Source organism: Hylaeus anthracinus, unplaced genomic scaffold, assembly GCF_026225885.1.
Source record: "Hylaeus anthracinus isolate JK02 unplaced genomic scaffold, UHH_iyHylAnth1.0_haploid 12002, whole genome shotgun sequence".
NCBI lineage: Eukaryota > Metazoa > Arthropoda > Insecta > Hymenoptera > Colletidae > Hylaeus > Hylaeus anthracinus.
The window spans coordinates 13,847,794-13,875,286 of NW_026534349.1; the positions used below are offsets into that span (position 1 = coordinate 13,847,794).

General features: G+C 32.7%; 2 protein-coding genes across 5 annotated transcripts in view; one reads left to right on the plus strand and one right to left on the minus strand.

The window, feature by feature from the left end:
* The first annotated feature begins 1,960 nt into the window (after positions 1-1,960).
* On the plus strand, positions 1,961-10,545 carry LOC128891687 (NEDD8-activating enzyme E1 regulatory subunit). Of its 3 annotated transcripts, none has more exons than XM_054151388.1 (8): positions 1,961-2,303; positions 2,427-2,591; positions 2,887-3,058; positions 3,134-3,629; positions 3,703-3,836; positions 3,994-4,196; positions 4,288-4,424; positions 4,506-10,545. In XM_054151388.1, the coding sequence occupies exons 2-8, from the start codon at positions 2,555-2,557 to the stop codon at positions 4,734-4,736; spliced, it is 1,410 nt and encodes a 469-aa protein (XP_054007363.1). In that variant the 5' UTR covers positions 1,961-2,303; positions 2,427-2,554; the 3' UTR covers positions 4,737-10,545. The 3 variants fall into 3 exon arrangements, with proteins under 3 accessions (XP_054007363.1, XP_054007360.1, XP_054007362.1); XM_054151385.1 differs by having other exon boundaries at positions 1,962-2,267; positions 2,876-3,058; XM_054151387.1 differs by having other exon boundaries at positions 1,962-2,267.
* Positions 5,367-27,493, minus strand: part of LOC128891722 (neurocalcin homolog) — a 171,208-nt gene continuing 149,081 nt past the window's right edge. Inside the window, exons 1-5 of one of the 2 annotated variants that reach the window (XM_054151454.1) lie at positions 22,949-24,697; positions 18,090-18,311; positions 16,471-16,589; positions 15,155-15,343; positions 5,367-15,023 (exon numbers count right to left, since the gene is read on the minus strand). In XM_054151454.1, the coding sequence (XP_054007429.1) occupies positions 14,823-15,023; positions 15,155-15,343; positions 16,471-16,589; positions 18,090-18,159 (579 nt within the window). In that variant the 5' untranslated portion in view covers positions 18,160-18,311; positions 22,949-24,697 and the 3' untranslated portion in view covers positions 5,367-14,822. Of the gene's footprint in view, positions 15,024-15,154; positions 15,344-16,470; positions 16,590-18,089; positions 18,312-22,948; positions 24,698-27,493 lie in introns of those variants that run through there. The other variant, XM_054151453.1, reaches the window with a different exon arrangement.

Genomic DNA, 27,493 nt, shown 5'->3' on the forward strand with positions numbered 1-27,493 from the left:
AATGAATGTAAGAAAAAAATTGTAACTTTGCAAAATTATACAATTTGTGTCTAACCAAAGAATCTAATTATTGAAAAAATGTTTCAGATTTTACCTTTCATGATTCATGATACACATATTTATAAGTCATTATAAATATGTTAGAAACATAAAAGATGAAATCTTAAACATTTGTTCAATATTTAGATGGTTTTGTTAAGGAGATATAAATTGTATAATTCTGCAAATTTGTACAATTTCATTCTATATTCATAATGAGCTAATAGAGTTTGAATTTACGTTATTTGAATTGTAATTATAATTAATATATTAATATTATTTCTGTATGGTCAAGATGGTCAAAACGATTAAAATCATTATTTTTCAAAGAATGAATAAAGAACTGTAAATTTATAATTGATAATCAATGTAATCTACTAATGACATCAATTCAAGACAGTATTACCTATTATTCTGCTTTCTCCGGCAAGCTGCACAATTTTTCTGTCGTTATATGTCGAGAAATTTCGATTGATGTTCCAAACGTTCTGTAGATGCTGTTTGAACGTAAAATGGCCGTTGGGGAACATCACGCAGACTCGTGGTGTCAGATCCTGGAACATTCAAGAATTCGATTTAGAAGCCAAATTACAATAAATATATTTTTTTATTGTATCTAAGCAATAAATTAATTAGAAAAACGAAAAAAGAAACGATAATACTACTCTAGAAGACGTACTCCCATAGTACGAATTGATATTCGAACGAATATCAATTGGTACCTCATAGAGAACGAAAATGACGAAAGTACGAAATCGATCTAATTTTCTCAAAGAACCGATTCAATTAACAAGCAATGGTATAAATGGTATTGAGGAGACGGTATGCAGTAACCCAAGGTAGAAATAGCAACGATTAGATATTAATTGAATTGAATTATGCTTACTTATTACTTGCCGGATCACCGATCGATACGACACGTCTAGTCTCTTCAATTACCGCCGAGCGAAAGGACGTCTTCTTCTCGGCTTTCTGCTTCCTCGTAGTGGGTTGTGGGTGCTCGATTCTTTGATGAAATGTCCTAACAAAAATGATAAATAAAGTTGTTCAAGGCTTGCTTTCTTTAATTACGCATTTACCAAATGAAAGTTTGAGGTAATTGCTTTGTAACCTTACATTTGTTATCGATTATACATGAAACATACATATACATTGATACATATGAAATCGATTATATACATCTCTCGAAATTAGTAAGGTTACTAAACGTAAACAAATTTCTCCCTTGCTGTTACATACATCAAAGAAAGAAAAGAATTTCAGGAATTTCGTACAGACATGGGTAATAATATATATCTACATATATCATACATATCGATACTTTTCACTTTCCAATTACAATTTCCGTTCAAAAAGACCGGGCATGATATTGAGAAGTGACAACCAATCACATTTAACGTTACTTTGGAAACTCTTAAATCCTCAAATTTCATTGGCCGAGCACCCACATTGCGTCCGTTTAAAAGTAGTATTTAGAGTCAATTTAGATTTGAGTAGTATCTTTCGTGTTTTCTTTCAGGGTAGTGTTGCGCATATACATTGATCGCGATTGCTGTTAGTGTTGCGACTGATAAATCGCGTTCGATTTAAAATAATTTACATATTTTCAAGTAGTATTTTTCGCGTTTTCTTTCAGGGTAGTGTTGCGAATAACTATGATTCGCGTTTGCTATTAGTGTTGCGTCTGATGAACCGCGTCTGATTTGAAATAACTTTCATGTTTAGGGTTCGGTTGTTTATTAGGTTTGGAGCGTTATTGTTATGTATACGCGTAATTATATTGACACTGTAAGTTTCTAGTAATAATAAATAACAATATCTGAGAAATTCGAAAGTGAAACTAAATACATATCCATAAGAGGAATGGTAAATATGTACTGTAGTATAGTAATACTATAGTATATGTATTGAATTATAAAAAAGTATTCTGCTACGATACAGAATTCTATATTCGATAAACTGTTAATTTTACTTATTATATTGTCATTTTACTTGTAGTTGTGTATCTATGACAATATCTCATTTTACACGCACATGTGCAGTGACATATATGACTGATCAAAAGTGGATTGAAGTGTATTGCATGTTGTCTTCTGAAGTATAGATTTTCCTCCTGCTAACAAAGTGTTATTATTGAACTATTTTCACTAATCCGTCCTTATGGCATCCCCAGCTCCAAAATCGCCAGAACAATCTGAAAGAAATAGGAAATACGATAGACAATTAAGGTACAATACCCGGTGAAAAGGTTATTTTGGGGTTAGGTACTTCCGTTCATTTTTTTAATAAAAACAATTATTACATAGTTTAATTATTGTTAGAAACCTACATATTACAGCATTCGTTTACATGTATATCAATAATCATTTAGTACCTACATGCCATAGGTTATGGGGTGATCATGGTCAGGCTGCATTGGAAGGTGCACACGTTTGTGTCATAAATGCTACAGGTCTTGGTACCGAGATTTTGAAATCTTTGGTCCTCCCTGGTATTGGAGCATTTACAATTATAGATGGTAAAAAAGTTACTAATGAAGACATTGGAGCAAAGTATGTACACAAAAATATATTATTAATATGTTTAGAACAGAAAGAAGTTTTCATGCCAAACACATATTAGAGTCTTGTAGTTATCTTTAACATTTGTTCACATTGATAGGTGACAATTTGAAACATACAATACTCATTTTCTTAAGGTATTCTTAATTCTTCTTCATTGACCAAGTGGTATAAATGAAAAAGTTAGCATTAGATATTCATGTACTAAGTATAATTTAATAATATACAAAACAATGTTATATTATTAACTTTACATATTTAATCAATTTGATTAGTTTCTTTTTAGAAGCTGACAGTGTTGGAAAGTCCAGGGCACAGGTAGCAATGCAAATGCTTCTAGAATTAAATTCAGACGTTAGAGGTGATTATATAGATGAGGAACCTGAAGAAATTTTGTATAATAGTCCAGACTTTTTCAATAATTTTACTGTTGTTGTAGCCACTTCGCTTGTTGAAAAGTAAGATATGATAATTTATTGTAAAAATGTAGTATTACTTTTACTTACTTTTATTTAAATAGAAATACTTTTCAGATCTTTAATTCTTTTATCACAAAGGCTTTGGGACCTGAACATACCATTAATAGTATGCAGAAGTATAGGGTTCATTGCATATATGAGGATTCAAGTGAAAGAGCATACAGTTATAGAAACACATCCAGATAATGAAACACCAGATTTACATTTAGATAAACCATTTGAAACATTAAAAACCCATCTGGATTCAATCAATCTTGAAGAAATGAGCTTTAAAGATTACACTCATGTACCATATTTAATTATATTATATAAATTTTTACAAAAATGGATTACAGAACGAAAAGAATTACCTAAGACATATAAGGAAAAACGTGAATTTAGGGAATTAATGAAGGAAGGCATGCGAAAACATGAAAATGACATAACAAGTATCGAAGAAAATTTTGATGAAGCCATTAAAGCCGTAAATACGTGCATAGGGCATACGGAGGTTCCAGATAGCGTGAAGAATATTCTAAATGATGACCGGTGTATTAATTTGACCGCCAAGGTATTAAAAAAAAAACGAAATGTATGAATACTAGTAGATTGTTTAACTTTAAAATGACTTACTGTACTTCCAGAGCAGTTCATTTTGGATTATTGCAAAAGCTATAAGAGATTTTTGCGAGAACGAAGGAGCTGGATTATTACCATTGAAAGGTACTTTGCCAGATATGACAGCAGATACTGAGAAGTATATAACACTTCAGCAAATGTAAGATTCCTGTTCGTAGAAATCTCTTATTATGATCAATCAAAGACATTAAACAATGTCGATTTTTTAGTTTCATTCAAACACATCTATTGCAGATCATATCCTTATGATCATTTTTTTTTTTTAATTTATATTTACAAGAATTGAATTATTCCAGTTACCATAAACAAGCGGCATCTGATGCAGAAGCAGTTTGGCGACGTACGCTTCAGTTATTGCGGCAATTGGGCAAACCATCCGATTCCATTTCCGAAAGAGATGTTAAGTTATTTTGCAGACACGCTTCAAATATATACGTAGAAAAAGGAACATGTATAGCGGATGAATACGATTCTAAAATTTCCGATACGTATAATATAGGTAACATATTGAAGAAATTTATAACATTTAAACGCATATTTCAATATGAAAAATACAACTGTTTGATAATTACTTTGTATATTTTATTCAGTGCAAAGTTTGGAAAATCCAGAAAGTATGATGATTTACTACGTTGTGCTCAGGGGAGTTGAAAAGTTTCAAGCAGAATATAATTCGTATCCTGGTGAATTTGATGATCAAGTGGAACCTGACATTGTTAAGCTCAAAGTATTTTTTTTTTTATATTAGTATAGTAATAATATATATATATATATATTGGCCAAATTGATGTATTTAATTTTTTTCCAGGCATGTATAACCAAATTATTGATTGAATGGGGATGTGGGCCATTAGCAAAAGATGATTATGTGCATGAGTTTTGTCGATTTGGTGGAGCCGAATTACATTCGGTATCAGCGTTTTTAGGTGGTCTCGCAGCTCAGGAAGTTATAAAGTTCGTTACAAATCAGTATAAACCAGTTCATAACACGTTCATATACGATGCAGTAACATCGAATTCTGAGACATTTTTTTTTTAGTTGGTATGAACTATTAAATTAAAATACTTTTGTATCTAATAAAAAACAAAAACAAAAATACAATTTTGTAGTTTAACAAGTTCTCCATATTCTTGAACTGATTATCCTATTGCCCTTATTTCGTTTTTGAGAACACGTTTATGCGTTCGTTAAAAACACATTAAAACTCAAGTTGAACGAGTATAATATCAACACTTTAATGTAGCAATGAACTGATACACAAGTCATTTCGTTCTTATTTATAATAAACAACTATTACTTACAATAAATACGTATAAGGTGGAAAGCAAATTAATATTTCATAATACCTTATGATCGACGTACGCAAATATTAATATTTTACCGGTGTTCCACTCTTAATACAACTTAATAAAACGGGTTGCGCTTTGATTTTCGTATTTCTTCACTTTGTACGTTAACATCTTATATCACGTTACATTATTGTTACTTTATCGATATTGAATTAACTGTATCCTGAGTATACTAATTAACCGTTAACTACGATTAACAATACTACAATATAAAACTCTGACGCTCTACTTTCACACAAACCACTTCAGTATCCTGAACATATTCAATATCCTATATACTTATTATTTGCAATGTGACTATCCCTTGACCATCCCTTCATTTATTTAATTTACATGTTAAATTGATTTTCCGCAGATTTTCATATTTGAAATTTAAGGAATTGTGAATTCAGAAGTAGTTATGCGAAAGCTTGACAAAATACATAATTTCATTGATTACAATGAACGCAATATTGACAGTACACGCTTCGTATTTCGTATACACATATAGCACCGATAAATACATAAATACACGTAGAATTAATAATAAATTACCATCTTACGATACATGTAGAGAAGGAGTTTTGTCAGGTAAATTATAGAGAGCAGAAAAAACTTGAGATATTTACTAATAATTAATAATGATAAAATTCGCCTTGGAGGAAACAGATGAAAGGTATTCACTTTTAAGATAGTCAACATGCAAAAACGTCAAGGATTATAGAAAATCACAAAAAATAACAGTGGACAAATGACACTGACACAAAAGGGAAAGACAGCACAATGTCAATAGAGGAACATTTAACATTTTTAAAGTCGACGAGAAAAACACCGGTAGACGATTATAACAACTTTTATGATATACATATTAAGAATTTCGCCTATTAACTTTCTCGTTTGTTAAAATTTGAGTCGTATAATTTATTAATTAGCTTTGTCAATTGTCCTACAAGAAGTATCGTCATTCGTTTTTATAGTTTACGAGTGTAGCAAATATTCCTACAGAAGTAAATAAGAGAAACTTAGAACTATTCACATAATTATTTTTAAATGTTTATACTAATATGTATATTTGTTAGTAAAATCGGTTCATTCTGTTACTACTATTGACTTTTGCTTCAGACACAGAGTACATACTCTCATATTTCTGCAGTGAGATAGAAGATTGACAAAAAGAATGATTATTTCATTCTTTTAAATAACTTAAACGGAAGCAAAACATGTTTAAATTTTAAACTTCTATAAAGTAAAATAAATAAATTGTTTAAATAATCACATATTTACAAGTACAAATAAGATAGACTATTTAATTTTGAAACTATACGACTCTGCTGACCACTATAGAAATTGTTATTGAAAGATTTCAGAGGATAGATGCAGATTTTAAAGCATAAAATGTTAGTGTCATTGATGAGACCGAATGTATTTTGTTGTAAGTAAATCTTCTGTGGTAAAACCTTCGTGCAAGAAATTTTAGTAATTTGTCATACAATTAATATCCTATAGAAGAATTTCTAATTAGAAACATTAGGATCTTAGGCAAAAAATGATAATTGAATATAGATAGATCTCAATATGCAACAAGTGTTGACTTTCGTTAAAATTGTTTAGATAAAAACACTGTCTCTTTACATTAAAGTTACTGCGTTGTTATTATGTGGACTTTTTCTTATTAATAAATGTTCTTTTTGCTAATAGGTATATTGTGAAGTATCATTGGTAGAAGTGAAACTCATCTGATAATTCACCGAATTTCTAACTTTATACTTTCTAATTTAAGAAGTATTAGGACAAATACGAGCAATAAAGAACAGTATGCCATTTTTACTGATGCCCTTGTCAATATTCCAATATTTAGGAATTTGTACAAATGCCATTCTTTCTCCAATCTACAATATGTGACATACGATTCATTAGTTAGTGCGATTCTTATGTTACAATAAACATTCCAATGCCACGCAGCAGCACAAAGAACTTTTATGAGAAGGTTTTTATTTAATTTATTGGAAAATTAAATGGTAACTGATGTAATTCGAGATGTGAATGATGTTTGATAGGTAATGAAATAGTGACCATCTGTGGTTTGCCAAATGAAATAGTTCATGTATTTAATTAGACATGACAAAATTTATTGTATGTAGCTAAACAAACACAAGTGATGTATCTATTATATTGGTTAAATAAGAAGTATTGGTATTGTATATAGTCAGATTGAAAAACAAATAACTCAATGCAGTGAATATTTTTTCATATGTAGTAAGACCAATTGAATAGGTCCCGTATTTAATCAAATTAAATATTTATTAATTAATGATCCTAATTTTCTTTCTCCTTCGGCAATTTCGTCCGTCATAAGTGTACAGTGAGTCCTTGAGGTTTCCTTCTTTCTGTTCAGATACATCATATTTATTCAATTTAATTTCCATTTGATTTAATTGACAAAAAAGTTAAAAATTAATGAACCGTGTAAGTCGAGAATTTACTGTATGTAAAATTTAAATAGTTTGCAATTATTTACGATATTTATTGTGAATTTGATATTCTATTTATAGGATGACCGGTTATCGGTGACTTAACTGCGAAGAAGGTGATTCTTCATGAAATGATAAGTGAAAAGTATAAAATAAAATTTTTGCACATAAACGTTCGTTTTCCAAAAACACTTTGGAAATCCATTAAGTACACATGTGCTTGACAAAAATTGCTATAAAAAATGTGATTACAAACCATGTCTCTCTTGTTTATGTTGACAAATAGCATCAATGAGAAACTATCATATTAGTAGTGTGCAGAAAGCAGTTACATGTGCAACAACATGGGTAACATTTTTAACAATTTCTACAACAATAATTTTTCATAAACCTATCCTAAGTAGGTTTACAACAAGATTTGCTACATTAATTATCAATCAGGGACATGTATGTTTGATGGATTTTTACTTTTTTTTTTAAACGACGGTTCATTTGCAAAAGTCTTATTGTGATCTTTTAACTTATTTTTTAATTTTTACTTTCAACTGTCGAGTAGTTCTAAAAGTACTTTCTTTTTTACAACATGACAGCTTTGGCTATTTAAAATTGGCAAAAGCATAGAAATTCTCGAGTAGCGTATCGTATACAGATCGTTGCTTAATTTCATTAGACAGTAATTTTGTATGCTAAATCTTATATTTTGCAATTATATCTCATAACAATGATGAACAGAAAAATACAAATATAGCAGTAGTATACAAATATTAATAATGGTGGTTGCACAAATTATTACATATTTCTGTATCTATTTATTAGACAGTTAAATGTCAGCATTAAAATAATCATTTTTGTTATATCTGCTCTTCTATCGACTTGTACATTTATTATATAATATAATAATATATTTATTTCTGTATTTTTATATTTGTCATATTTCCGACAGTTTTGCATACAAATATATTCATCTCTATTGTTGTTGTTCATTACTAGAGTTCAGACAAAGTAACATTATTTGCATACTTAATGCCTCTGATTTTTTAAAATATTTGAAAAGTCTAATAAAATTGTGCATTTGAAAACTTGCATATAATTATTAATGTTTTTCTGTATTTCTTGTAACATGAACAGTAATTCAAAGTAACTATAAATTACCAATAATATTTCTCTTAACGTACAACTTTAAAACAATTTTTTCATAAATAAATTGAAAAGGATTGCAATGGCAAGAGAAAGTTATAAAAATTGTTTGTCATATAATATTTTGTTGACCTCTTAATGAATTAATTTTCTTTTTCATCACTTAACGGTTCATTCTCTTTAAATATTAATTGGCTAATGCCACTTATGTCTGGAGGAATTAGTATGACTCATTTTTTACATTAATAGTGTAAGAAAAATGGTTGAAAAATCATGAAATATTTCACCTGTCAAATTATAAAAATTATGCAATGTTATTGACTCTTTAAAGTTGTGCTAATTTAATTGCAATGTTTACTTTTGTCGCATTATTGCTTTTTAATCTGAGGTATAATAATTACATTTTGACTTCACTAGTGTTAAATTAAAAATTTTTAAATATAAATACTAACTCATCTAAATAGAACTTTCGATCTACTCTTCATTTTATTTTTGTATTTTTTTACGGAATTGTTATCGTTTTGTATTGTATTTTTTTTCTGCAATTAACATACTCCGTGCACCTTGTTATTTTCTTACTTATTAAATAGTCAGCAAATCCCAAAGTTGTTTTAAAATCTCATATATTAACTTCAATAAGGTTATTTAGTTTATACAATGACTATACGGATTAAAGATATAACTATGTGGTCTTTATCCTTAATTGTTAATGAGCATAAGGTGAACAGGTGATACATATCTTAGAAAGTAGAATAGATTTCGGCATAGATACAAATATACGTATATATTTTATTATACGTATTTTATACGTTGCCCTCCTGTAAAATAATACTTACAATACTGCCAGCGTAATGATCACTTGTCAATAATTGTGTTTAAGTAGCAAAGATGTTTGATTAGTGATACCAGAAAGCGTAGTGAAACTTTAAAGGAACGTGAATCAATTCATTATCACGCGATAGACAGAGGAAATAATGACAGAGACAATGAAGAACATCCACAAAAAAAAAACAAAAAAAAAACGTAAAATACTGATTAAAAAACGTAAAATAAGAAGTCATTTAATGGAAGTCCTATTCCCTTAATAATAAGCCTTCCGAATTTTGTTTCACTGTTGGTTTTAATTTACATATTTTTCGAAATATATATGTGTTATCTATGTTGTCGATATTGCTGTTAGTGTTGTAATTAAATCATTAATCACAAGTTACACGTTTGTTCTGCTGCTGCGTGTATTTCTCTTTCTTTTTTTGCACAGGCAGAAACTGCAATATTATCGCGCCCTTACCCTTAGAATAAGTAATAAAATTATAGTGCTATGTATACATATATATGCAAGAACGCATTAAAATAGCCAATTCTAATTGAACAACAGGTGGCGGGAGATTTTGTGTATTTTGCTTGTTTTTTTGTCTTATTTTTGTCTCCTTCCCCCTACTTCTATCTCTTTCTCACGTATGCATACGCGTAGACGCATATAACGATACATTATCGCACACATAGCACATTCGTACACGGACATACACGCGTATACGCATTCGCAAAAATAAATCTCTAAAATAGTTCGTGCGTGTGAATTTTATTCTCTCATTTATCTTTTCTCCTGCTCGCTTCTTTTCTCTTTTTTTTTTTTTAGTTTATTTTTACAATCTTTTTTAATCTGAAGCTTCTAGCCGTTTAAAAACTACCGAGCCGATATATCAATAAGTTCGGTCGTTTGAATCGACGAGAAGACTTCGTTCTTTCGCTTGTTTGTTACGAGATGATTGACAGAAGATTGCCTTTATTTTATGGAAATTAACATGTATCAATAAAGCGATTATAACAAAGGTCATCGGACTGTAACTTTTTGAGACGGACAACTCAAACGTACCAATTTTGTAGTTCTAACACACTAATAACAATTATAAGTTTTTCTTAATATTTAAAGCTATAGCTTATTACTTCGCTGCTTGTCTCCATGGAAATATACTCGTGAACACCTTAAAAGTTAATTATATTTTTTAAAATTCGTTATTATGTTATGACGGTACGTCAAATTTAATACATGCAATCATTATGAGTATAATTTAATTTTACATTTAAAGATGTAGTTTCGTGGAAATGTTTGACAATCGTTTGAGTTAGTTCATATCCATAAAAATGGCAATAAAGTATACAAACTTACAGTAAGATCATTAGTAAGAATTAATTTTAGTATGCCCTTATCGTTCAAAACATTGTAAAATCGCCATGAAATAAGTGGTTACATTGCAATTACGTTTGTCTATTATACTTTAAATAATGTTTTAAGGAAATGTGTCCTCGATGTTAGGATTTTGTTTTAGTTGAACTATTAATTGTTTGTTTAAATTCTAACAGATCTTTCATTCATTTTTCCGGTGACCTTTGCTACTCGGACGACTATTAATTACTTCAGTTTGTTGCTAAAGTAGTAAGATGTTACTCAAAATGAGTCTTTTTATAATTATTAGATCATTAGTAGATCTTTGACAGCGCGTAATGAACAATTGAAAACTTCTCATCAGGATTACGAAGAGTATTATGCGCATCAGCGTATAATATGAAATATATGTCCTTATAAGTAACTGTTATGCCAAGCATATGTTCCTCTTATTTGATACTCACATGCAATGAGCTGTCGTAACTATCTGACTGCAAATCTTAACAACAATATATGTAGATCATTAGAATGTTGAAAAACTTACAAATGCATGTAACACGTGTGCTTAGTCCTCCTTTAACAATGTCAATCTGAATAAACTTGCAGAATATCGCCTAAAACAAGCTTGTGCACTCTATTACCGTAAAGTTCAGCACGATACACATGTGCAAATACATTTGAATCCTTCGATGAATTGAAAATTTTAAATACTCTATGATTAATATTTAATTCCACTATTTATGTGATCACAGTCATAGGTTCTAGATACGAGCGAGAGCTACCAATTAAACATGGGTAGCGTATTTATTATACTAGATTTCACAGTGATATCTTTATACTAGCAAGGCGAGGTCACCGTAGCGAATCTATCGATTTCTATCAACTTTTATACGATATCAATGCATATTATTTGCAAAGACGTTTAATACTTAAACTTTAGCAAACTGAAGCAACACCTTCAACTTGAACTAACCGATATATTACCGTCTTGATAATAAATGTACGCAGTGAAAGCATAAATTCGCTATCTGATTCCTCAACTTACTTCGAAAGCAGTGTAATCTTATTTAACGCTTTTACAATGCGCGCATAGAGAACACGTTATCGTTTACGTCTTGGATATCAACGAGAGAGTTTGCAAAGATAGCTGCAAAGTGAAAACCGTTACTTCCATCCAATATACATATACCTGTGATGATTTCATAGGTTGGATTATCTAGCACCAAAGTGAAGTGAAAGAATTATCTTTATAAGAATGGGCTTTGAGCTTCGGGGTAAATTTGTACAATAACATATAATAAAGGCTTTGATCTTTATAAGTTATCTAACAATTTGTACAATAAATCCTCCACTTACGCGATTATGCCAGAGTTTTCCATACGAATAGAATTGTATAAGTATTATATACTTTTGATAAACAACATTATATTCAAAAGATTATTTAAGTTAAATAGAGCCACGTGAATTTCTTTATAAAAAGCAAAATTGAAGAAAAGAACACTTTATTTAACATATTATGATGTACGTACATACAAACTATGTATAAAGGCATAAGTGGGGGGCGCAATCGCGTAACTCAAGGACTCACTGCACACTTCTGTACAATCGTAATATTTTCATATCATTTTTCCTTTTAATAATCTACATAAATGTAGTAATATTAATTGTCGAATTTTACTTGTAATTTGATATTATTAGTATGATGCTTGTAGAAATCAAATGTTAAACTAAATATAATTGGAAGTGTTTTTTAGTTTTATTCAAATTAACATGGAAGGAGGTATCTACATCCATACGTAAGTTTTTCGTAAATACGATTGACTGTGTATGCTTGTTAGCACTTTGCCGTTCGTCGACACCAACGTGGCGTCATGAGGGAGACTTCAAAGACTTTTTGGAAATTTGAAACAGCATCAATTGGCTCTAATTTTCTCAACTGATAAACGTAAAAGAAGACAATGTACATATTATTCATATATAAGGTAAGAAAAATTGCAGATACGATGTGTTACATTTAGGAGACTGTTTTGCATGTTGTCATATAAAAAAAAAAAAAAAAAAAACAAAACAAATATTAAATACAGAATTAAATCGAAATAGAAAAGTTTTATACTTCAGAGAAGACTAGTAAGTAAATGCTTTGGAGCAGTGGTTCCCAAACTTTTTTGTCCTACCGTCCCCTTTTCAGAAAAAATATTACTTAGCGCTTCCTGGAAATTAATTTTTTGTTAATTTTAATAGCAATTAATAGGAAATATGTAAAATATAGTACAGAAAGGTGTACATTAGAAACATTGAACTTTGAAATTATGAAACTATTTATTGAACTCGGAATAGAATGTAATACAAAAAGAAATTAAAACATTCGAAATCATCTTAATGAGAAGGATGAACCTAGTGTGCTGCTAACAACTTAGTAATCTTCGGCTCTATTTTCGTCAGCAGTAATCTTAAATCACCACGATTTACTATTTGCATTTGATTTCTGTTTCTTTGTTAATAAATTCGTTACCGCATTGAACCTACGTTCCACTAAATATGACGAAGGAAATGCAATTAAGAACTTTCGAATTACAGCCCATATTGGCCATCAACGCCCCCCTGAATCCCTGCAGCACCCACCAGGGGGCGGTGGCGCCCACTTTGGGAATCACTGCTTTAGAGTTATGAAATAAATAGTGTTCGAATACATTTTTGTAATAACTTCTTTAAATCATATTTATTTATATATAATTTTATATCAAACTGTGGATCGAATTAAAAGTTAAAATAATTTTTATGTCGTTTTATGTTTTATGCCAAGGGCAACGGCGTGAAACGCGCAGACGTGAAAGTATTAAGGTATGCATTACGGATAACTGCGGTGGTCCAAAGTACGCGACTATCGAATAGGAGAAAGATATATTGGACACAACAGCTTACAAAAACCATACGACGCATTTAGAAATTAATTTGCCTTTGAGCTGCGTATGGCGGAGACTTACGCTAAAGACCACTACTCGTCAGAAGTGTGTTGATGAACTCGTTATTTGTAAGCATAATTGAGGATGTACAGCAAAGACGGTTATCGCACGATCGTGCCACAAGTAAACGGTAATTGAACTTATGTTAATACTATTGTCCGTTAAAGCTGAACTTTCGTAACGAAAGTTGTGAAGATGCTCCACGAAACGATGGACAGCAGCACAAGAACACAGAACACTAGAATTCCGCTAATTATCGCATTTTTTAACCGAACAACTGGAACACGAGTGCTACTCCATGGCATCAATGTCATCGATAGCATTGAGGTAACGTCGGATGAAGCACATTCTTGGTCCTAACTACGAACCGAAATATTTTCTTCTCGATTATCAGAGTGTGGACACCTCTGCCAGGTCATTCGTCGTACGCAGCACACGGGGATTCGTACATCCGAAAACGTAATAAGCTTTTTTTTTTTTTTATTCGTTTAAAATCGATCCGTTCACGAAACGAAGCGACTGGACTAGTCTTGGAGACTAGCTTGCGGTATGCGCAAGCGCAATGGGCCCAGTGACCCTGGACCTGATCGGGTACCGGTCCAATTTCTGAATGCCCCCCCGTCCCCCTGTTTTTCTTTTTGTTCTACTATCACCTAGGTTTTCGAGCAACGTGTTCACGTTCGTAACGATTTTTCCCATGAAAATCCGTCAAAACGTTTAATACTTACTTTCACTTCTTGACGATAAAAATTTGATTATCATACAATCAATCACATGGAAAGAAAGTCGATACACACACAAAAAGAATAGAAGAGAGTTAAATATTATGAAACAGTAAGGACAATATTGTACAACGAGTAACGAACTTTTACATCAGACATAACCAAAGTAATTAAAAAAGAAAAAAAAAAAAAGAACTTTTGCTTGATAAGTTTCCCAACGAATATCTTCTAACGTATACTGCGTTGCGATCGTAATGTTTGTATGTGGGACACTATCGGACCGGGTCCCGACTCACGTATCTGGATGACACGATAATATTTGCATAATGGCCCAAGGCTTCACTGAGCTTGTGCACTAGGATCGCACTGCAACAGTCGCACAATAGAGGGATCGTTCTTTGCACCCTCTATGAACTCGTCGAGCGATAATTTGCCATCCTTATTTTTGTCCATCTGGAGGAATATCTTATCGGTTCTTTTTTCGGGCGTGGACTCATCCTCTGGCATTTTCATCACGGAACCTACCATTTTGTAGATTGCCTAAAAAGAGGAAACTCGTGTAGAAAGACCGCATTCGAAATACTTACCAAATTTTGATGGAAAATATAAATTTCGTCGGTTCAGACGGACTGTTCTTTTGAGGAGGGGTATTCTTAATGTTCGACACGTACTGTAACGATTTCCATCATTTCTTGTCGCGAGATATAGCCGTTACCGTCAAGGTCATACATGCTGAAGGCCCATTTCAATTTCTGCTCCAATTTGCCGTGAGACGTTACACTCAGAGCGCACAAGAACTCTCGAAAATCGATTGTTCCATCGCCGTTTGCGTCGAACGTCCTGAACACGTGCTCTGCGAACTGAGCATCGTATGACGTGAAAAATGTGGTCGAATATTTAAAATGGCAAAACATTTAATAGTTTTAACAATGATACAGTAATTCCTGCTTTTATGTGGCAAAAAATCGGATCGTTCACTTGAGAGCTGGATGGGTAACGATTTTTTATCTCGAGCCGAGGTCTGGTCTCTAATATAGCTCTTACAACCAAACGTATATAAATAAATTTTGCACACTACGATTCTACTATTTTCGTACCATTAAAATTGTTGGCATTATTTTCCTCCATTATTGATATTCTGGTACAGTACAGTATAGTTTTCCTCATGAAAGTGAGTTTCGAGATAAAATTATCCACATTAATTATAATTACATGTAATTGAAAGATATTTATATGCATTATAGCTATTATAATTATTGTATTAAATTCTATATTACAACTAAATAGTACACATACGTAGAATTAAACGTAGTCTAAATGAGGTCGTGTCCGAACTTATTTTCACCGAGAAAGCCTTGACCAGTATAGTCATAATATCATAAGAAGATACGATAATAAGTATACAAATTTTGTTCTTAACCAGCAGATGAAATTTAACAAGTATCGCCCTTGGAAACGGGAATTACTGTAGTGCAAATTCGTTCTCAATTTAAGCACAGTGTATGCAAGCTTAGTTCTAGTAATAACAAGGAACCCTTTACACTCGAGAGACGACAATCTTTGTTTATATTAGATTTCGTTGAACCTCAAAGCGGTGATAGCTATATCGATCCAGGAAAGGCTCTTAAGCTTTTTATGTATTCTTTTAGGAAGAGTAAAATTATACACCTCGAAATAGCGATCAAGTCTTTATTGTTGCGAAAATCTTGGAGCTCTATGAAAACGGATTTTCACGATAAAAAGATGTTTCATAAATAACTGTTCAAAGACAACTAAAATATTGAAACAGAATTTTTCTTTACATTAATATGTGTATCTCGGATTGCTAGTTTGCTCTATAGAAAATGTTGTCGAGTGTAAAGGGTTGATATTGATACAATTTATTGCTTGATTGCAATGATCTTTTGTCTAAATATTTATCTTCATTATACACATACGAGATTTGTTGTGCTTAAAATAATTTCGAAATTTAATACGTTTGACTTACCTTTGAAGCGTCACCATAAGGGAAGAAGTTTCCGTATATCTTCTTAAATTCTTCTACACTGAGATGTCCACTCGGACAGTCCTTCAGAAACCCTTTGTACCATTCTTGAATTTCAGCATCTTTAGAGAAAATCATACATTACTGGAATCGTTGGACACTAAATTGCACATTTTATACTTGACGTCATAGATTTTTATACAATTGAAGTACGATGCGAGCCACGGGAAATTAGAGTAGGGGTTGTAGTCATCATTTCATTTCAAATTTATTTTTAAAATACGTGGCGTAATTTGTAAATAAATTATATGCATATTTGCCTATTTCCGTAAATACTGGCAGTATAAATGAATTTTTATCACCGAAAACATCAATAGTACGTAGTTTCTAGGTTGAGTTTTTGAGATTGCTGTAATTGTATAGTGAGTCCTAAAGACTTTAGGGTGCCAAGGCGATGGCGTCCTTGAATTTACAGGGTGCTAACAATTCAGGGCAGGCCTAAGGGAATTCGAACTTTCTTGGACCATAGAATTTCCAGGGTTTTAGATGTTTCAAGGCAAACAGGCGACGCGGACAGTAAGCAATTAGGCGACCCTATAACCAACAAGCCGCTATCCCCCAGGGAAAAACCCATTTAACGATTTCTACCCAACAAGGGTATCGTTTAACAGACCACACGAAACAGACTTAAGTACCTGTATTCGTTTCACTAAATACACCGTCTTGTAGCACAAACACGACTCCTACTTAATCCTGAAACCACAACTACTAACGATAAGCCAAGTACAAAGAAGTACATGATCGCCGAACGAGCTTAGGACAGATACTAGGTTTCGTTTAAGTCTGAGAAAAATTATGCTACTGTTGAAAAATTGAGAGGAATATTGGACGATATTTAATGTTTTATAACAGTGGTTTTCATTTCTTTTCGTGAAACAGAGTCCACAAATATTTAGTTTAGTTATTCCGATTCATTCAAAATGGTTTTTCTTAATTGAATTTTTGACTTATTGAATATCAAAACATTGTTTAAGAAGACTTCTTGGAACATTAAATACTTGAGTGTAGTAAGTAATATTTTTAACACCTTACTAAATAATTCAATATTCAAAAGATTCAAAGAATCGAAAAAATTGTCGGATATGTAAAAGTATTCTTCAGAACTTTTATAGCGTAAAGTCGTTTTTCATTTACGATATAAAAATGTTATATATAAAAAAAAGAGGAGAACTCTACATGGTTAGCAGTTTAAGAGATAAGAGTTCCCTAATGCTTCAAACAAATTCAAAATCCACCTATCAGTCAGTGAAATTACTCTTCTGATTTCACGTGCGTACTATTTCGACTTATATTTTAATTTTATTAAAGTTCCTGATATCTAGTGCAATCATGATCGATGCGGTATAAAATGATCTACCCGATGCAATAAATTTTCAGTAGAAGCACCTCGCAGAACAATGTCTGCAAATTTCTTTGTATTTTAAGTTTGAAAAAGACGAACAGAATCGCGACGTCTTGAAGAGAGACATTAGCATATCTCTTCACAGACATGTTGAAAAATTATTTTTAAGAAACTTATGAATTATAAATTAATAGACTGTATTTTATAAAGGAAAACTCACCTGAAAATTCAGTATTCTGTTTGAGATCCTCTAGTACTTCCGGTTTCAGTTTGCTGTTCTGTTTCCCCATGATTGTTTGCCGTTCCTCTCCGAATTTCGTGTTTTCGACGGCGTGCCTCGACAGCTAATTAGCAAATTATTTAATGCTAACTAGTCTACTATTCTACCGGTGCCGCTTAGAGAAACACACTTTGTTGGTGGTGTACTCCCCACCAGACACGCCTGGAAAAAAAAAAGAACACGTAACTATTTACGACAGAGCAGGAAATATTCGATCAAAATGACTTCAATGGAAACCGGGCCCCACGGAGTTTCTTATTAAAAAAAAATAGCGTTGTATAAACTATCTCGCATTAATCTCGTAATGAAATAATAGGGTTTGAAGGTTCCTTTAACATTTTTGTTTTTTTAAATTTACAGAAAACTTGGATTTTTGGACTACTTCGGGATATACGAAGATTAATTTCGTTTTTTTTATTAAACGAGAGTGTATCCTTTCTTTGGACAATATAGATTGTTCCAAAATGCTGAAAGATAAGTCTGCAAATTCCTCATGTTGAAGAAAAATGGGAAAATTGCATCGTTTGAAAACTTAAAGCTTCGTTTTCGAGATGTGTGAAAGTAATTAACGTTTCGTGTACCAATTATCAGTAGTAACAATTGTTGATGCATATTTTGTATAATGTTAACAGTAAACGTTTTAGTTGGCTTCAGACATTTTTTTTGTAAATTCTTTGTTAAACATTACGCTTTATGCGTCGAATCACTTTTCCTTCAACCGAGTCTGACTTGATTTGCGGTTAGTGAATGTGCTAGAAATGATTTTGACTCTAGTATAGTTAACACGTTGGCCGCCACGCTAAATTCATGCGTGATTGGTCCCGCCAGGCCACATTTCAGGACTCAAACATAATGTATGGGTAGACAGATTAATTAATGGAATGACTGATTGGATACTGTCCCATGTGTACACGATGTCTGAACCGTACTCTAATCTTAATCCATTCTACTGTATGACATAGAGGCCATGTTTTCTCATTAAAAATCATCCACTAAAAAGAATAAAACTTTATAACAGTATTCATATTTGATTTTGCGTAAGCGCATGTATTTTAGACACGTTTCGCATATGTTTTTTATATTCACTAAATGATGTATGATGATTGCATGTTCGTTTTTTATTTTTTTTTGTATAAACTGTAGGATGCTTTCGATTTTACACGAGATCATTTGTGCATCTAAAATGTCAAATGCAAACAAAAACGCAATTTAATGTAGAAAATTGTGGATAATTAAAACATTTATTTCAATATTAGTGCGTATATTGTCAGAGTTTAATAACTATAGGAATATTTTTCTTGTATTATATTATTTACAATATACATATACTGTGCTACTATTTATTTTTCAGTGCAAGAGTTTGTCTCAAGTATTCAGTTTGGCTAGAGGAATTCTTTACACAATTTTCTTTTATTGGGTAAGTAAAAGATCGAATCAATCAAAATTAATACTAATAGATTTCTTAACTTTGTTTAGAAGGATCCATCCAAACAGTCTGGAAACGAATGGCTTTGATCATTTCCAAGACAAGAATAATTTTGTTTTCGATCAATTAAATGATTTACACTATTTTTTGTATAGATTGCCTGAACATGTGCGGCTAATATTCCACGATGTATTTATGGTCACCATGTCCTACATCTCAAACCTGATTTTATACGTAAAAGAATCCTCATCCCACTCCTGATCCTTGTAAAAAATGATATTCAAGAAACCAAGTATTACAGTCAAGAAATTCTTCCACAACAAAATAATCTTCTTCCGACCCCACGAATTGGAGGAAAGTTGCTATGAGTAAAACGAGATCCAGACAACCCCGCCCTTCTTCTGAATATTAAACATGGAATGATATAAACAATGCCAATTGCATGCGCATAACTCTGAAACGAAGCGTTACGTTCTTTTGGTCCGAGGTTACGTATTTTTTGATTAACTTCAGCATTTTGAAACATTTGCGTTAAATGCAGAATGTCATTTTTATTCGTCCAGGCGAATATCGTCAAAATTATTATCGACGTGAAACATTGTTCACACATGAAAATTAACGGCTTTCGAGGGAACCATTAATTATTCGACATGAGTTTTATGGATTAATTCGTAACGTTACCGTTTATCCTTTCGCGCGGATACGCATTGTCGAAGTTGTTTGATTGTATTTCAACGATAATTTCGTCGATGCTCGCGTGGGTTGATTAAAATGAGATTCTATTGAGCGACGATGATAAAACGAAGTAATTATAGACTTTTCAGTGACGATAATATCAAGTTCATTACGGATTTACCGACGTATCTAAGCATCCGGATCGCTGTAAACTTACTTGAGAAATTATGGCACAATATTTATCTCAATTTCCAAATTGAAGATCGAATTTCTTTCTTGTACATGTATTCGAAATATTATCGCAAATACGAAGTCACTTATACTACTGTCACAGAGGACTTATAAGCTTGTAAGATAGAACTTTCATATTCAATAAATGTAAACAGTGTATGAGATGATTCTATTGAATTTTAAATCGATCTGGATGGATAGACTTGTTCGTAACACGAGTAGCTACATATTTCTTTAAACATTTGTAATTTCCCGAAAGAACGGCTTATCCGATATACACAGGCACAGATAAAAATGAAGGGGAAGAGGATTAGAGACAAGGCTAAAGGAAAGGATAGGGTTGAAACCTGCTTACAGCTGCTGGATGAACGCTAATGTAATATCAGCCGTATCTCCAAGATGTTTGCACATAAGTACGAATAATATGGGCACAATCGACGCAGATGCCGTTTGCTTGACTGCGTTGGAATGATCAATTTGCGTGAGCCTATTTCGTCTATTGTTTGCGATGAGTACTTTTAAAAATAAAAGAACTACTATCACTACATGTGTAATCTCTAGAAGATCGGGAGAGCGTAATAAGACCGAATTAGCTTACCGTAAAGTCAACACTTATACGTCTACAGTCATACACATTCACACCACTGTAACAGAAAAAACAAAAGGTTAACGTGATTCGGGTAACGAAGAGAGAAGAATAGAAAAAGAAAAGAAAACAGGAACGCAAAGAACTGACAATGACAATGTAACAATAACAGTAATAACGATTACTACACAACAACGGCAATACATTTAGAGCATACTGAGATTTATTATAATAATAATATTAGTAATGATGATAAATGCAGGTTTCTTCGGTTTCTTTTTTTTTTTTGTCGTGTTATAACTCACAAACAAAATATGAGTCTATTTTGATTGCTTAATCGGAATATTATAAGTGCCGCGATAATGTACTACGTATGTACGTATTATTATTATTATTATTAGTTCGCGTTCGCGCTTACGGGCAGGGTCCGTATTTTTACAAATTTTTATACCGGATTAAGGATTCCGTATAAGGTCGCTCCAGGGTTCGTCGAATTTTGAAATCGTTTCTACGGGCGATAAATTTCGTGTCGCGCTCTCGAATACAACGAATTGTCCGTCGATATTTTTGCAATTCTAACATCATGAGATACTTTTTTTTATCTGAGCGATCAGACTTTAATTCATTCGTATTAATCGTATCTGATTTTCAGGTCTCAGTCTATGTTTGTCGAGCCCCGCTCAACATAGAACTGCAGAGGATCAAGTTTAGGCTAGTACTGCGAATTATTTTTGGCAAAATCTAACTTTTCTCTTTCATGGAACTAAAATACATGTAATTTTTATTTTCAGATCCTAAGGAGTATTCCCATTTATAGAGAAATTAGCCAGAAAAATGTTATTCTCTACTGTTTCATATTTGGAGGTATTAAAAATATTTACTCGAAATAAAATTTTGAAATTGGAACATTTTCCGAAGAGATAACCGAGGATCAGCGATCGAAGTTCATGCACAATAATCAAGGTAACCAATCCAATGAGTAGGAGCCTGATTTACACAATGTACGCCCAATACCTATGATCACTACTATCGCTTACTCTCCCCTCCAATTTCAGTCGTTGCTAAGCAATCCCTTCTATTTATCATCGCAATACAACCAACGAAGCTTTCATGCAATAATCGAGGTTCTATTGTATCGATGCTATTGTATCGATCTACGTTCTGCTGAAGACTCGAAGAATACAGTGTGGATCACGTATTATCGTAAGACTTCAATCACAGTTGAGAATAAATGTCTAGTTGATAAAAATTCCCTCATATCTTTGATAAACAGCTAACAATATTTCATTTTCAATATATAAAATTATCGATGGGTAGTAGCTATACTAAAAATACACGATTTTCGGTGGATACAACAGCTCGTCTATTTCAGCAGATCTTCCAAGCAGATTCATATTTTCAAAATCGAAAAATGTGAAAGTGTAGCAAATACACTCACTAATTCGACATTAAATTTCAAATTATTTGTGCTTATAGTTTCTTCGTAAAAAAAATTACCAAAGAATACATTTTTAATCTCAATGTTCAATGAGAGTAATAGCCCATATTTTGGTAGATCTTGCAAGTAAATTATACTGGTTTTTTCAAAATTAAAAAATGTTCAACTGTAACAACTATACTCAACAAATTCATATAAAAATTTGTACTTATTCGCACTAATAGTTTCTGTATAAGAAATTTCCAAGGGACTTTTAAGGGATCTTTTATCCTCGATCGCAAATAAGAGCACCTCAAACGTCACCAATTTTTGCAAGCAGCCCGCACTCATATTTTCAACCTTAAAAAATGTCAACATGTAGCAACTATACTCAACAATTTTACTGTAAAATCTCTAGTAATCTCGGCTCATACTTTCCCCGTAAAAAATTCGCGAAGCAACACCTTTTCGTTCCCGTTGACCAATGAGAATACTCCCTTGAGGATCGACGGAGTCAGTCTCTAATTATTATCGGACATAGTCACCGCTACAGTCTAACGATTCCTTGGACGATTTTTAACGATCACCCCATCGCAATTGACAGTACGATACGAAATCCGTTGTCGCCGATAGACTACGAAATTCTGAACTGACGAGTGGCGTCAGACAATGCTCGTAAGGCGCATCCGTGTATGCATATTATTTGCATTTATTTTATACCCGGCTTGCAGCGTAACGTTCAGTTTTATGTATATTTCGGTGCTCATCGTGTACAGTGTAAAGGAGCGAGACGCGATATTTATATACGTACGCGCGTCACGAGATACACGTGGATTAACATAAATTAATTCACCGACGTGCTCGCACGCCGGAGATGAATGACGTTCGCTGAACGTCTTTGTTACTTTACCGGCCATTTTTGATTGCCAATTTCAAAGTACGTATATTCCACGAGCGAAATATCGACTTAACAATAGCCGTGATTAATTGTTGGACCGTGAATACATTTCCATCTTTTTGAAAATACGACTGTTATTTTCAATACGTGCACCGATTTTATTCAAATTATAATGGAAGGTGATCAATCATAATTTCGTACACTGTGCACGTAGCTGGAATTTTCGAGGTTTTACCGATATTCCGGTCCAAGGATTAAGCGGCTACGACGGCGAACGGTTAATCTTAAATTCGTAAGATAACACGAGTTGTTTTCACATTTGTATTATTGCCGTGATTTCGCAGAAAAATGGACTAATAACTCTATATCTCGAATAACATTTGTCGCTTGAATTTACACGCTTGCAAATTAGCCGTTACGGTGAAATTTGTTATTCTCTGGCAGATTAAACGAACTCTTCCATCGTGAAAAGTTCCGAGTCTCGTTGAACGTAACTGCAATTCAGGAAAAAACAATGCTCGATTCGTGTCGTGAACTTCCGTTATAATATTCGTGGTTTCGTTTTGTATAATCGTAAATGTATCCCAATTCTTCAAAATCACGTAAATCGATCGCGTTTAATGTTATCGGTGTGTCGGCCGTGCAACCGATAACCCATTCAAACTCATCAGAAATTTTCTTTCTTTTCGCACACGTACATCTCGCCAAGAATGCAAATACACGTTTAAAAAAATATCCTTAAATAGTTGAACGATATCAATGTGCGTATTTCTCCTTTAACTTTGTACATTCTACTGCATTGCTTGCAAGAAATCGAACGAAACGATAACTGTACATATCAACAATTCATAAAATTCAATTCGTGAATACAGTAATTGTGGTCACAATGCGTAGAAATCGTTTGGAATATAGGAGAGTTCGAGTTCAACGTTTCGCGAGAAGAATACATAAAATTCGGTACGTTCTTAATTATTATTTGTAAACAGTACGTTTGTATCCCATTTTTACAATTACTTCAAAGCATGTTTAACGTTTCGAACATTTATGTGACGAGAGCAGTAAAGAAATTTAACAAGTTCTGGAATGTTCGTGGTGCATTTTTGAAAATGGAATACTCTCATGCTTCGGACAATGCACGTATCTGAAGTTCGTCGTGAGGTAAACGTTTACGCACCGCTCTTTTAACTATCTTAACCCTTTGCACTCGAGTGACGGCTTTCAGCCGCCACTGGGTTTAACGTGGCAATTCGAGTGGCGACTGAGAGACGGCAGTCTTTAAATTAGATTTCGATTCTCGTATTCTTTTAGAAAGAGTAAAATAGCGATAAGACTTTTGATCGCAAGTTCAGATTCGACAATAATGGCAGAAAATGATTTCTAAAATCTTCATCGTTTCAAAAGTTGCGAAGCTCTGTCAAAATTAATTTCTATAGTGAAATCAGTTCGAGTGATAAATTTGATTTTACGCTATTACAAGGCTAAGTGACTCGTGTAAAAAGTATAGAACTTAGTATTAATATCTTTCGTTTCCTTTTTCTCAAGATGTAAAGATATATAAAATGTTAAAATATAATAAGTTCATGCATAAATCTGAGTATAAAGTCATTTTTTTTTATGTTGCCTGTAAAAAGTTCGACAAGTATTCGAAAAATTTTCTGAAGCTGATAAAAGCACCTCGGGGAAAAAATGTCGTCAAGCGCAAAGGGTTAATCTTCGCGTCCTTACAAAACGTACAATATTCGAGCAACATCGTGACGCGCGTTACTTAAATTACGTAGATATCTTAATGCTACAATAATAAACAAAATTGGTAATACGTCGGTAAACACACACTTGTCATCTCCTTTTATTCGTCGTACAGTTATTTGATGGGGGTTCGGTGCATATATAACTTTTAATTACTAGTCTCCCAAGTGGAGTCGACGCCGCGGAAAGTACGAAGTAGTTTACATTAATAAGTGCGCGAAATGTGCTAGTTTTGCGAGGGAGAGCCTTGAAAGTTTTGCTGCTAAACTACACGGAATTTTTCAATCGACGAGATAACGAGGCCGTAAATTACATAGTCCATTATTTTTAATATTTTTTTTTTTTGTATTTTCTTTTAGTCGACAATATTACCGTTGTATACGATTTATCGTTTTCTCTTTTTCCATCGAAACTGAATCTATTCGGCATGTTTTATTTTCCTTGCAGTTTGGAAACGAAGAAGAAATGGAAAGTAACGAATAAGATGCATCTACGATTTTTTTTTTTTTTTTTTTTTTTTTTTATAGTTAAGGTAGACGAGAAACGAGCGATAGAGGATTAAAAAAGTTTGAACTATCGTGCGATGTTGCATTGGTACGCTGATTACAGCGAACTTGGTCGTAGGGAAATATTAATGCATACTACTTGTGTTCCAACACGTTTTTTCGTCTAAGTAGTACGTGTCTAACGATTGATTGACAACGAGGTAAATAAAGACATGTTCGAATTTTGAGTAATCATTACATTAATTAATCCCTGTGTTTGGTCTCGATTTCACAGAGATTATTTAGAAGAAATTTCTATTACGACGATCTTTGGAAAAATGTGCAGCAAAAAATGTATTCGTAGAGAAGAGATGCGGCAGTATCACCAAGCATAAAATATGCTAAATGCACAAATGTTTCGTTCAACTCAACTAACCCACGTGGATAATTTCAATTAGAGTATAGTATCAGACTAGAATAATGTTAGACTTTTAAATCGTTGGTTCGTGGTAAGGAATCGATTAAAACGCTCACTGGTTTCAGAAAGATTTCCAAGTGGTAGATTTTCGAAAGAACACTGAAGAGTTTACGTCTTAGACAATATGAAGAAAGTGAGTTTTGATGTATTATTTCTTTAGTATTTCACATTCGTAGATTCATGCCTTAGAAGATGAATATCTTTCCAGGTTCGGCACGGTTCATATTCAAGAAATCGATCTTCTATTCGTTGTAAGGCTATGGTCAGCCTTATGGGTAGCGTTTGACCAAAAAAGTGAACGAAATACAACGAGAGCAAGAGAGACAGCGACAGCAAGCGACCCTCAGTGTACTCGCTGTTGGCCAAGTTTATCCAGTAATGGAAATAAAAGTTTATATAGATAAAGGTCGATAGCTTGTTGTACTAGTAGTCGTAACAATTGATATATTTAACGTTTCTTGTTCATTTATTTGTGGTAATCTTCATAATAGTACATACTCTTGCACAAACTCCGTGTAAACGCGAATAAATGAACAATTTTTATTTATTATATTATTTTATCGAATTACTAAATTTAATTGAAATTTCATGTAATTTTACTATATATTAGTTCACATAATATACGGTCAATCCCATAAATATGTCTATTGAAGAAGTTTGGCTAAATTAAATAATAGTTTTGATATTACCAAATGAATTTTTCATTATAAATATTATTAATATTAATTTTCATTATACATGTATATATCTATACATACATCAACATATTTATGCAAGCATACACTTGGAAACATCAAACCTACCGTTTAATTTAAACAAATTTTTTCAATAGAGATAGAGGACACGAATATTTATGGAACTGACGGTATATAAATTTATTTGATTTAATTTTATGTAGTTTTATATAATTTTATTTAATAAGCTGTACTATTCTGTACATGACCACAAAATAATTGATCATTACACCCCCACACGAAATTCTAGCAAAATTGAGTCTGAATACGACTTCAAGCTATATTCAATTACACGAATGCACCAATGCTTGTAATCGAAGATAGTCTGAATGAGATTGTGTTTGGATCTCACTTCTCATCATGGAAGCATCGCCAGTACATTGGCAATGATCTCATGAAGATATAACGGAGACCAGAAGAAATTTAAATCTTCAATAGTCGATGCGAAACACCAGTCGCGCGTATCGACTGGTCGTTCGCGTTGAATAAACGGAACAGTAGTGGGGACGACTTCATTTATTTTTTATGAAGTTTCGTTTATGTATCCAGAGCTCGCTGGGCGTGAACGTGTCGCGTCCAGTCAGACGCAATCGTGGTCAAAGCCGCGTAAGAGGTTTTTCACCCGTGGACAGCGCTTGTCCCAACGCGTGATAAGAATTTACGGTTGA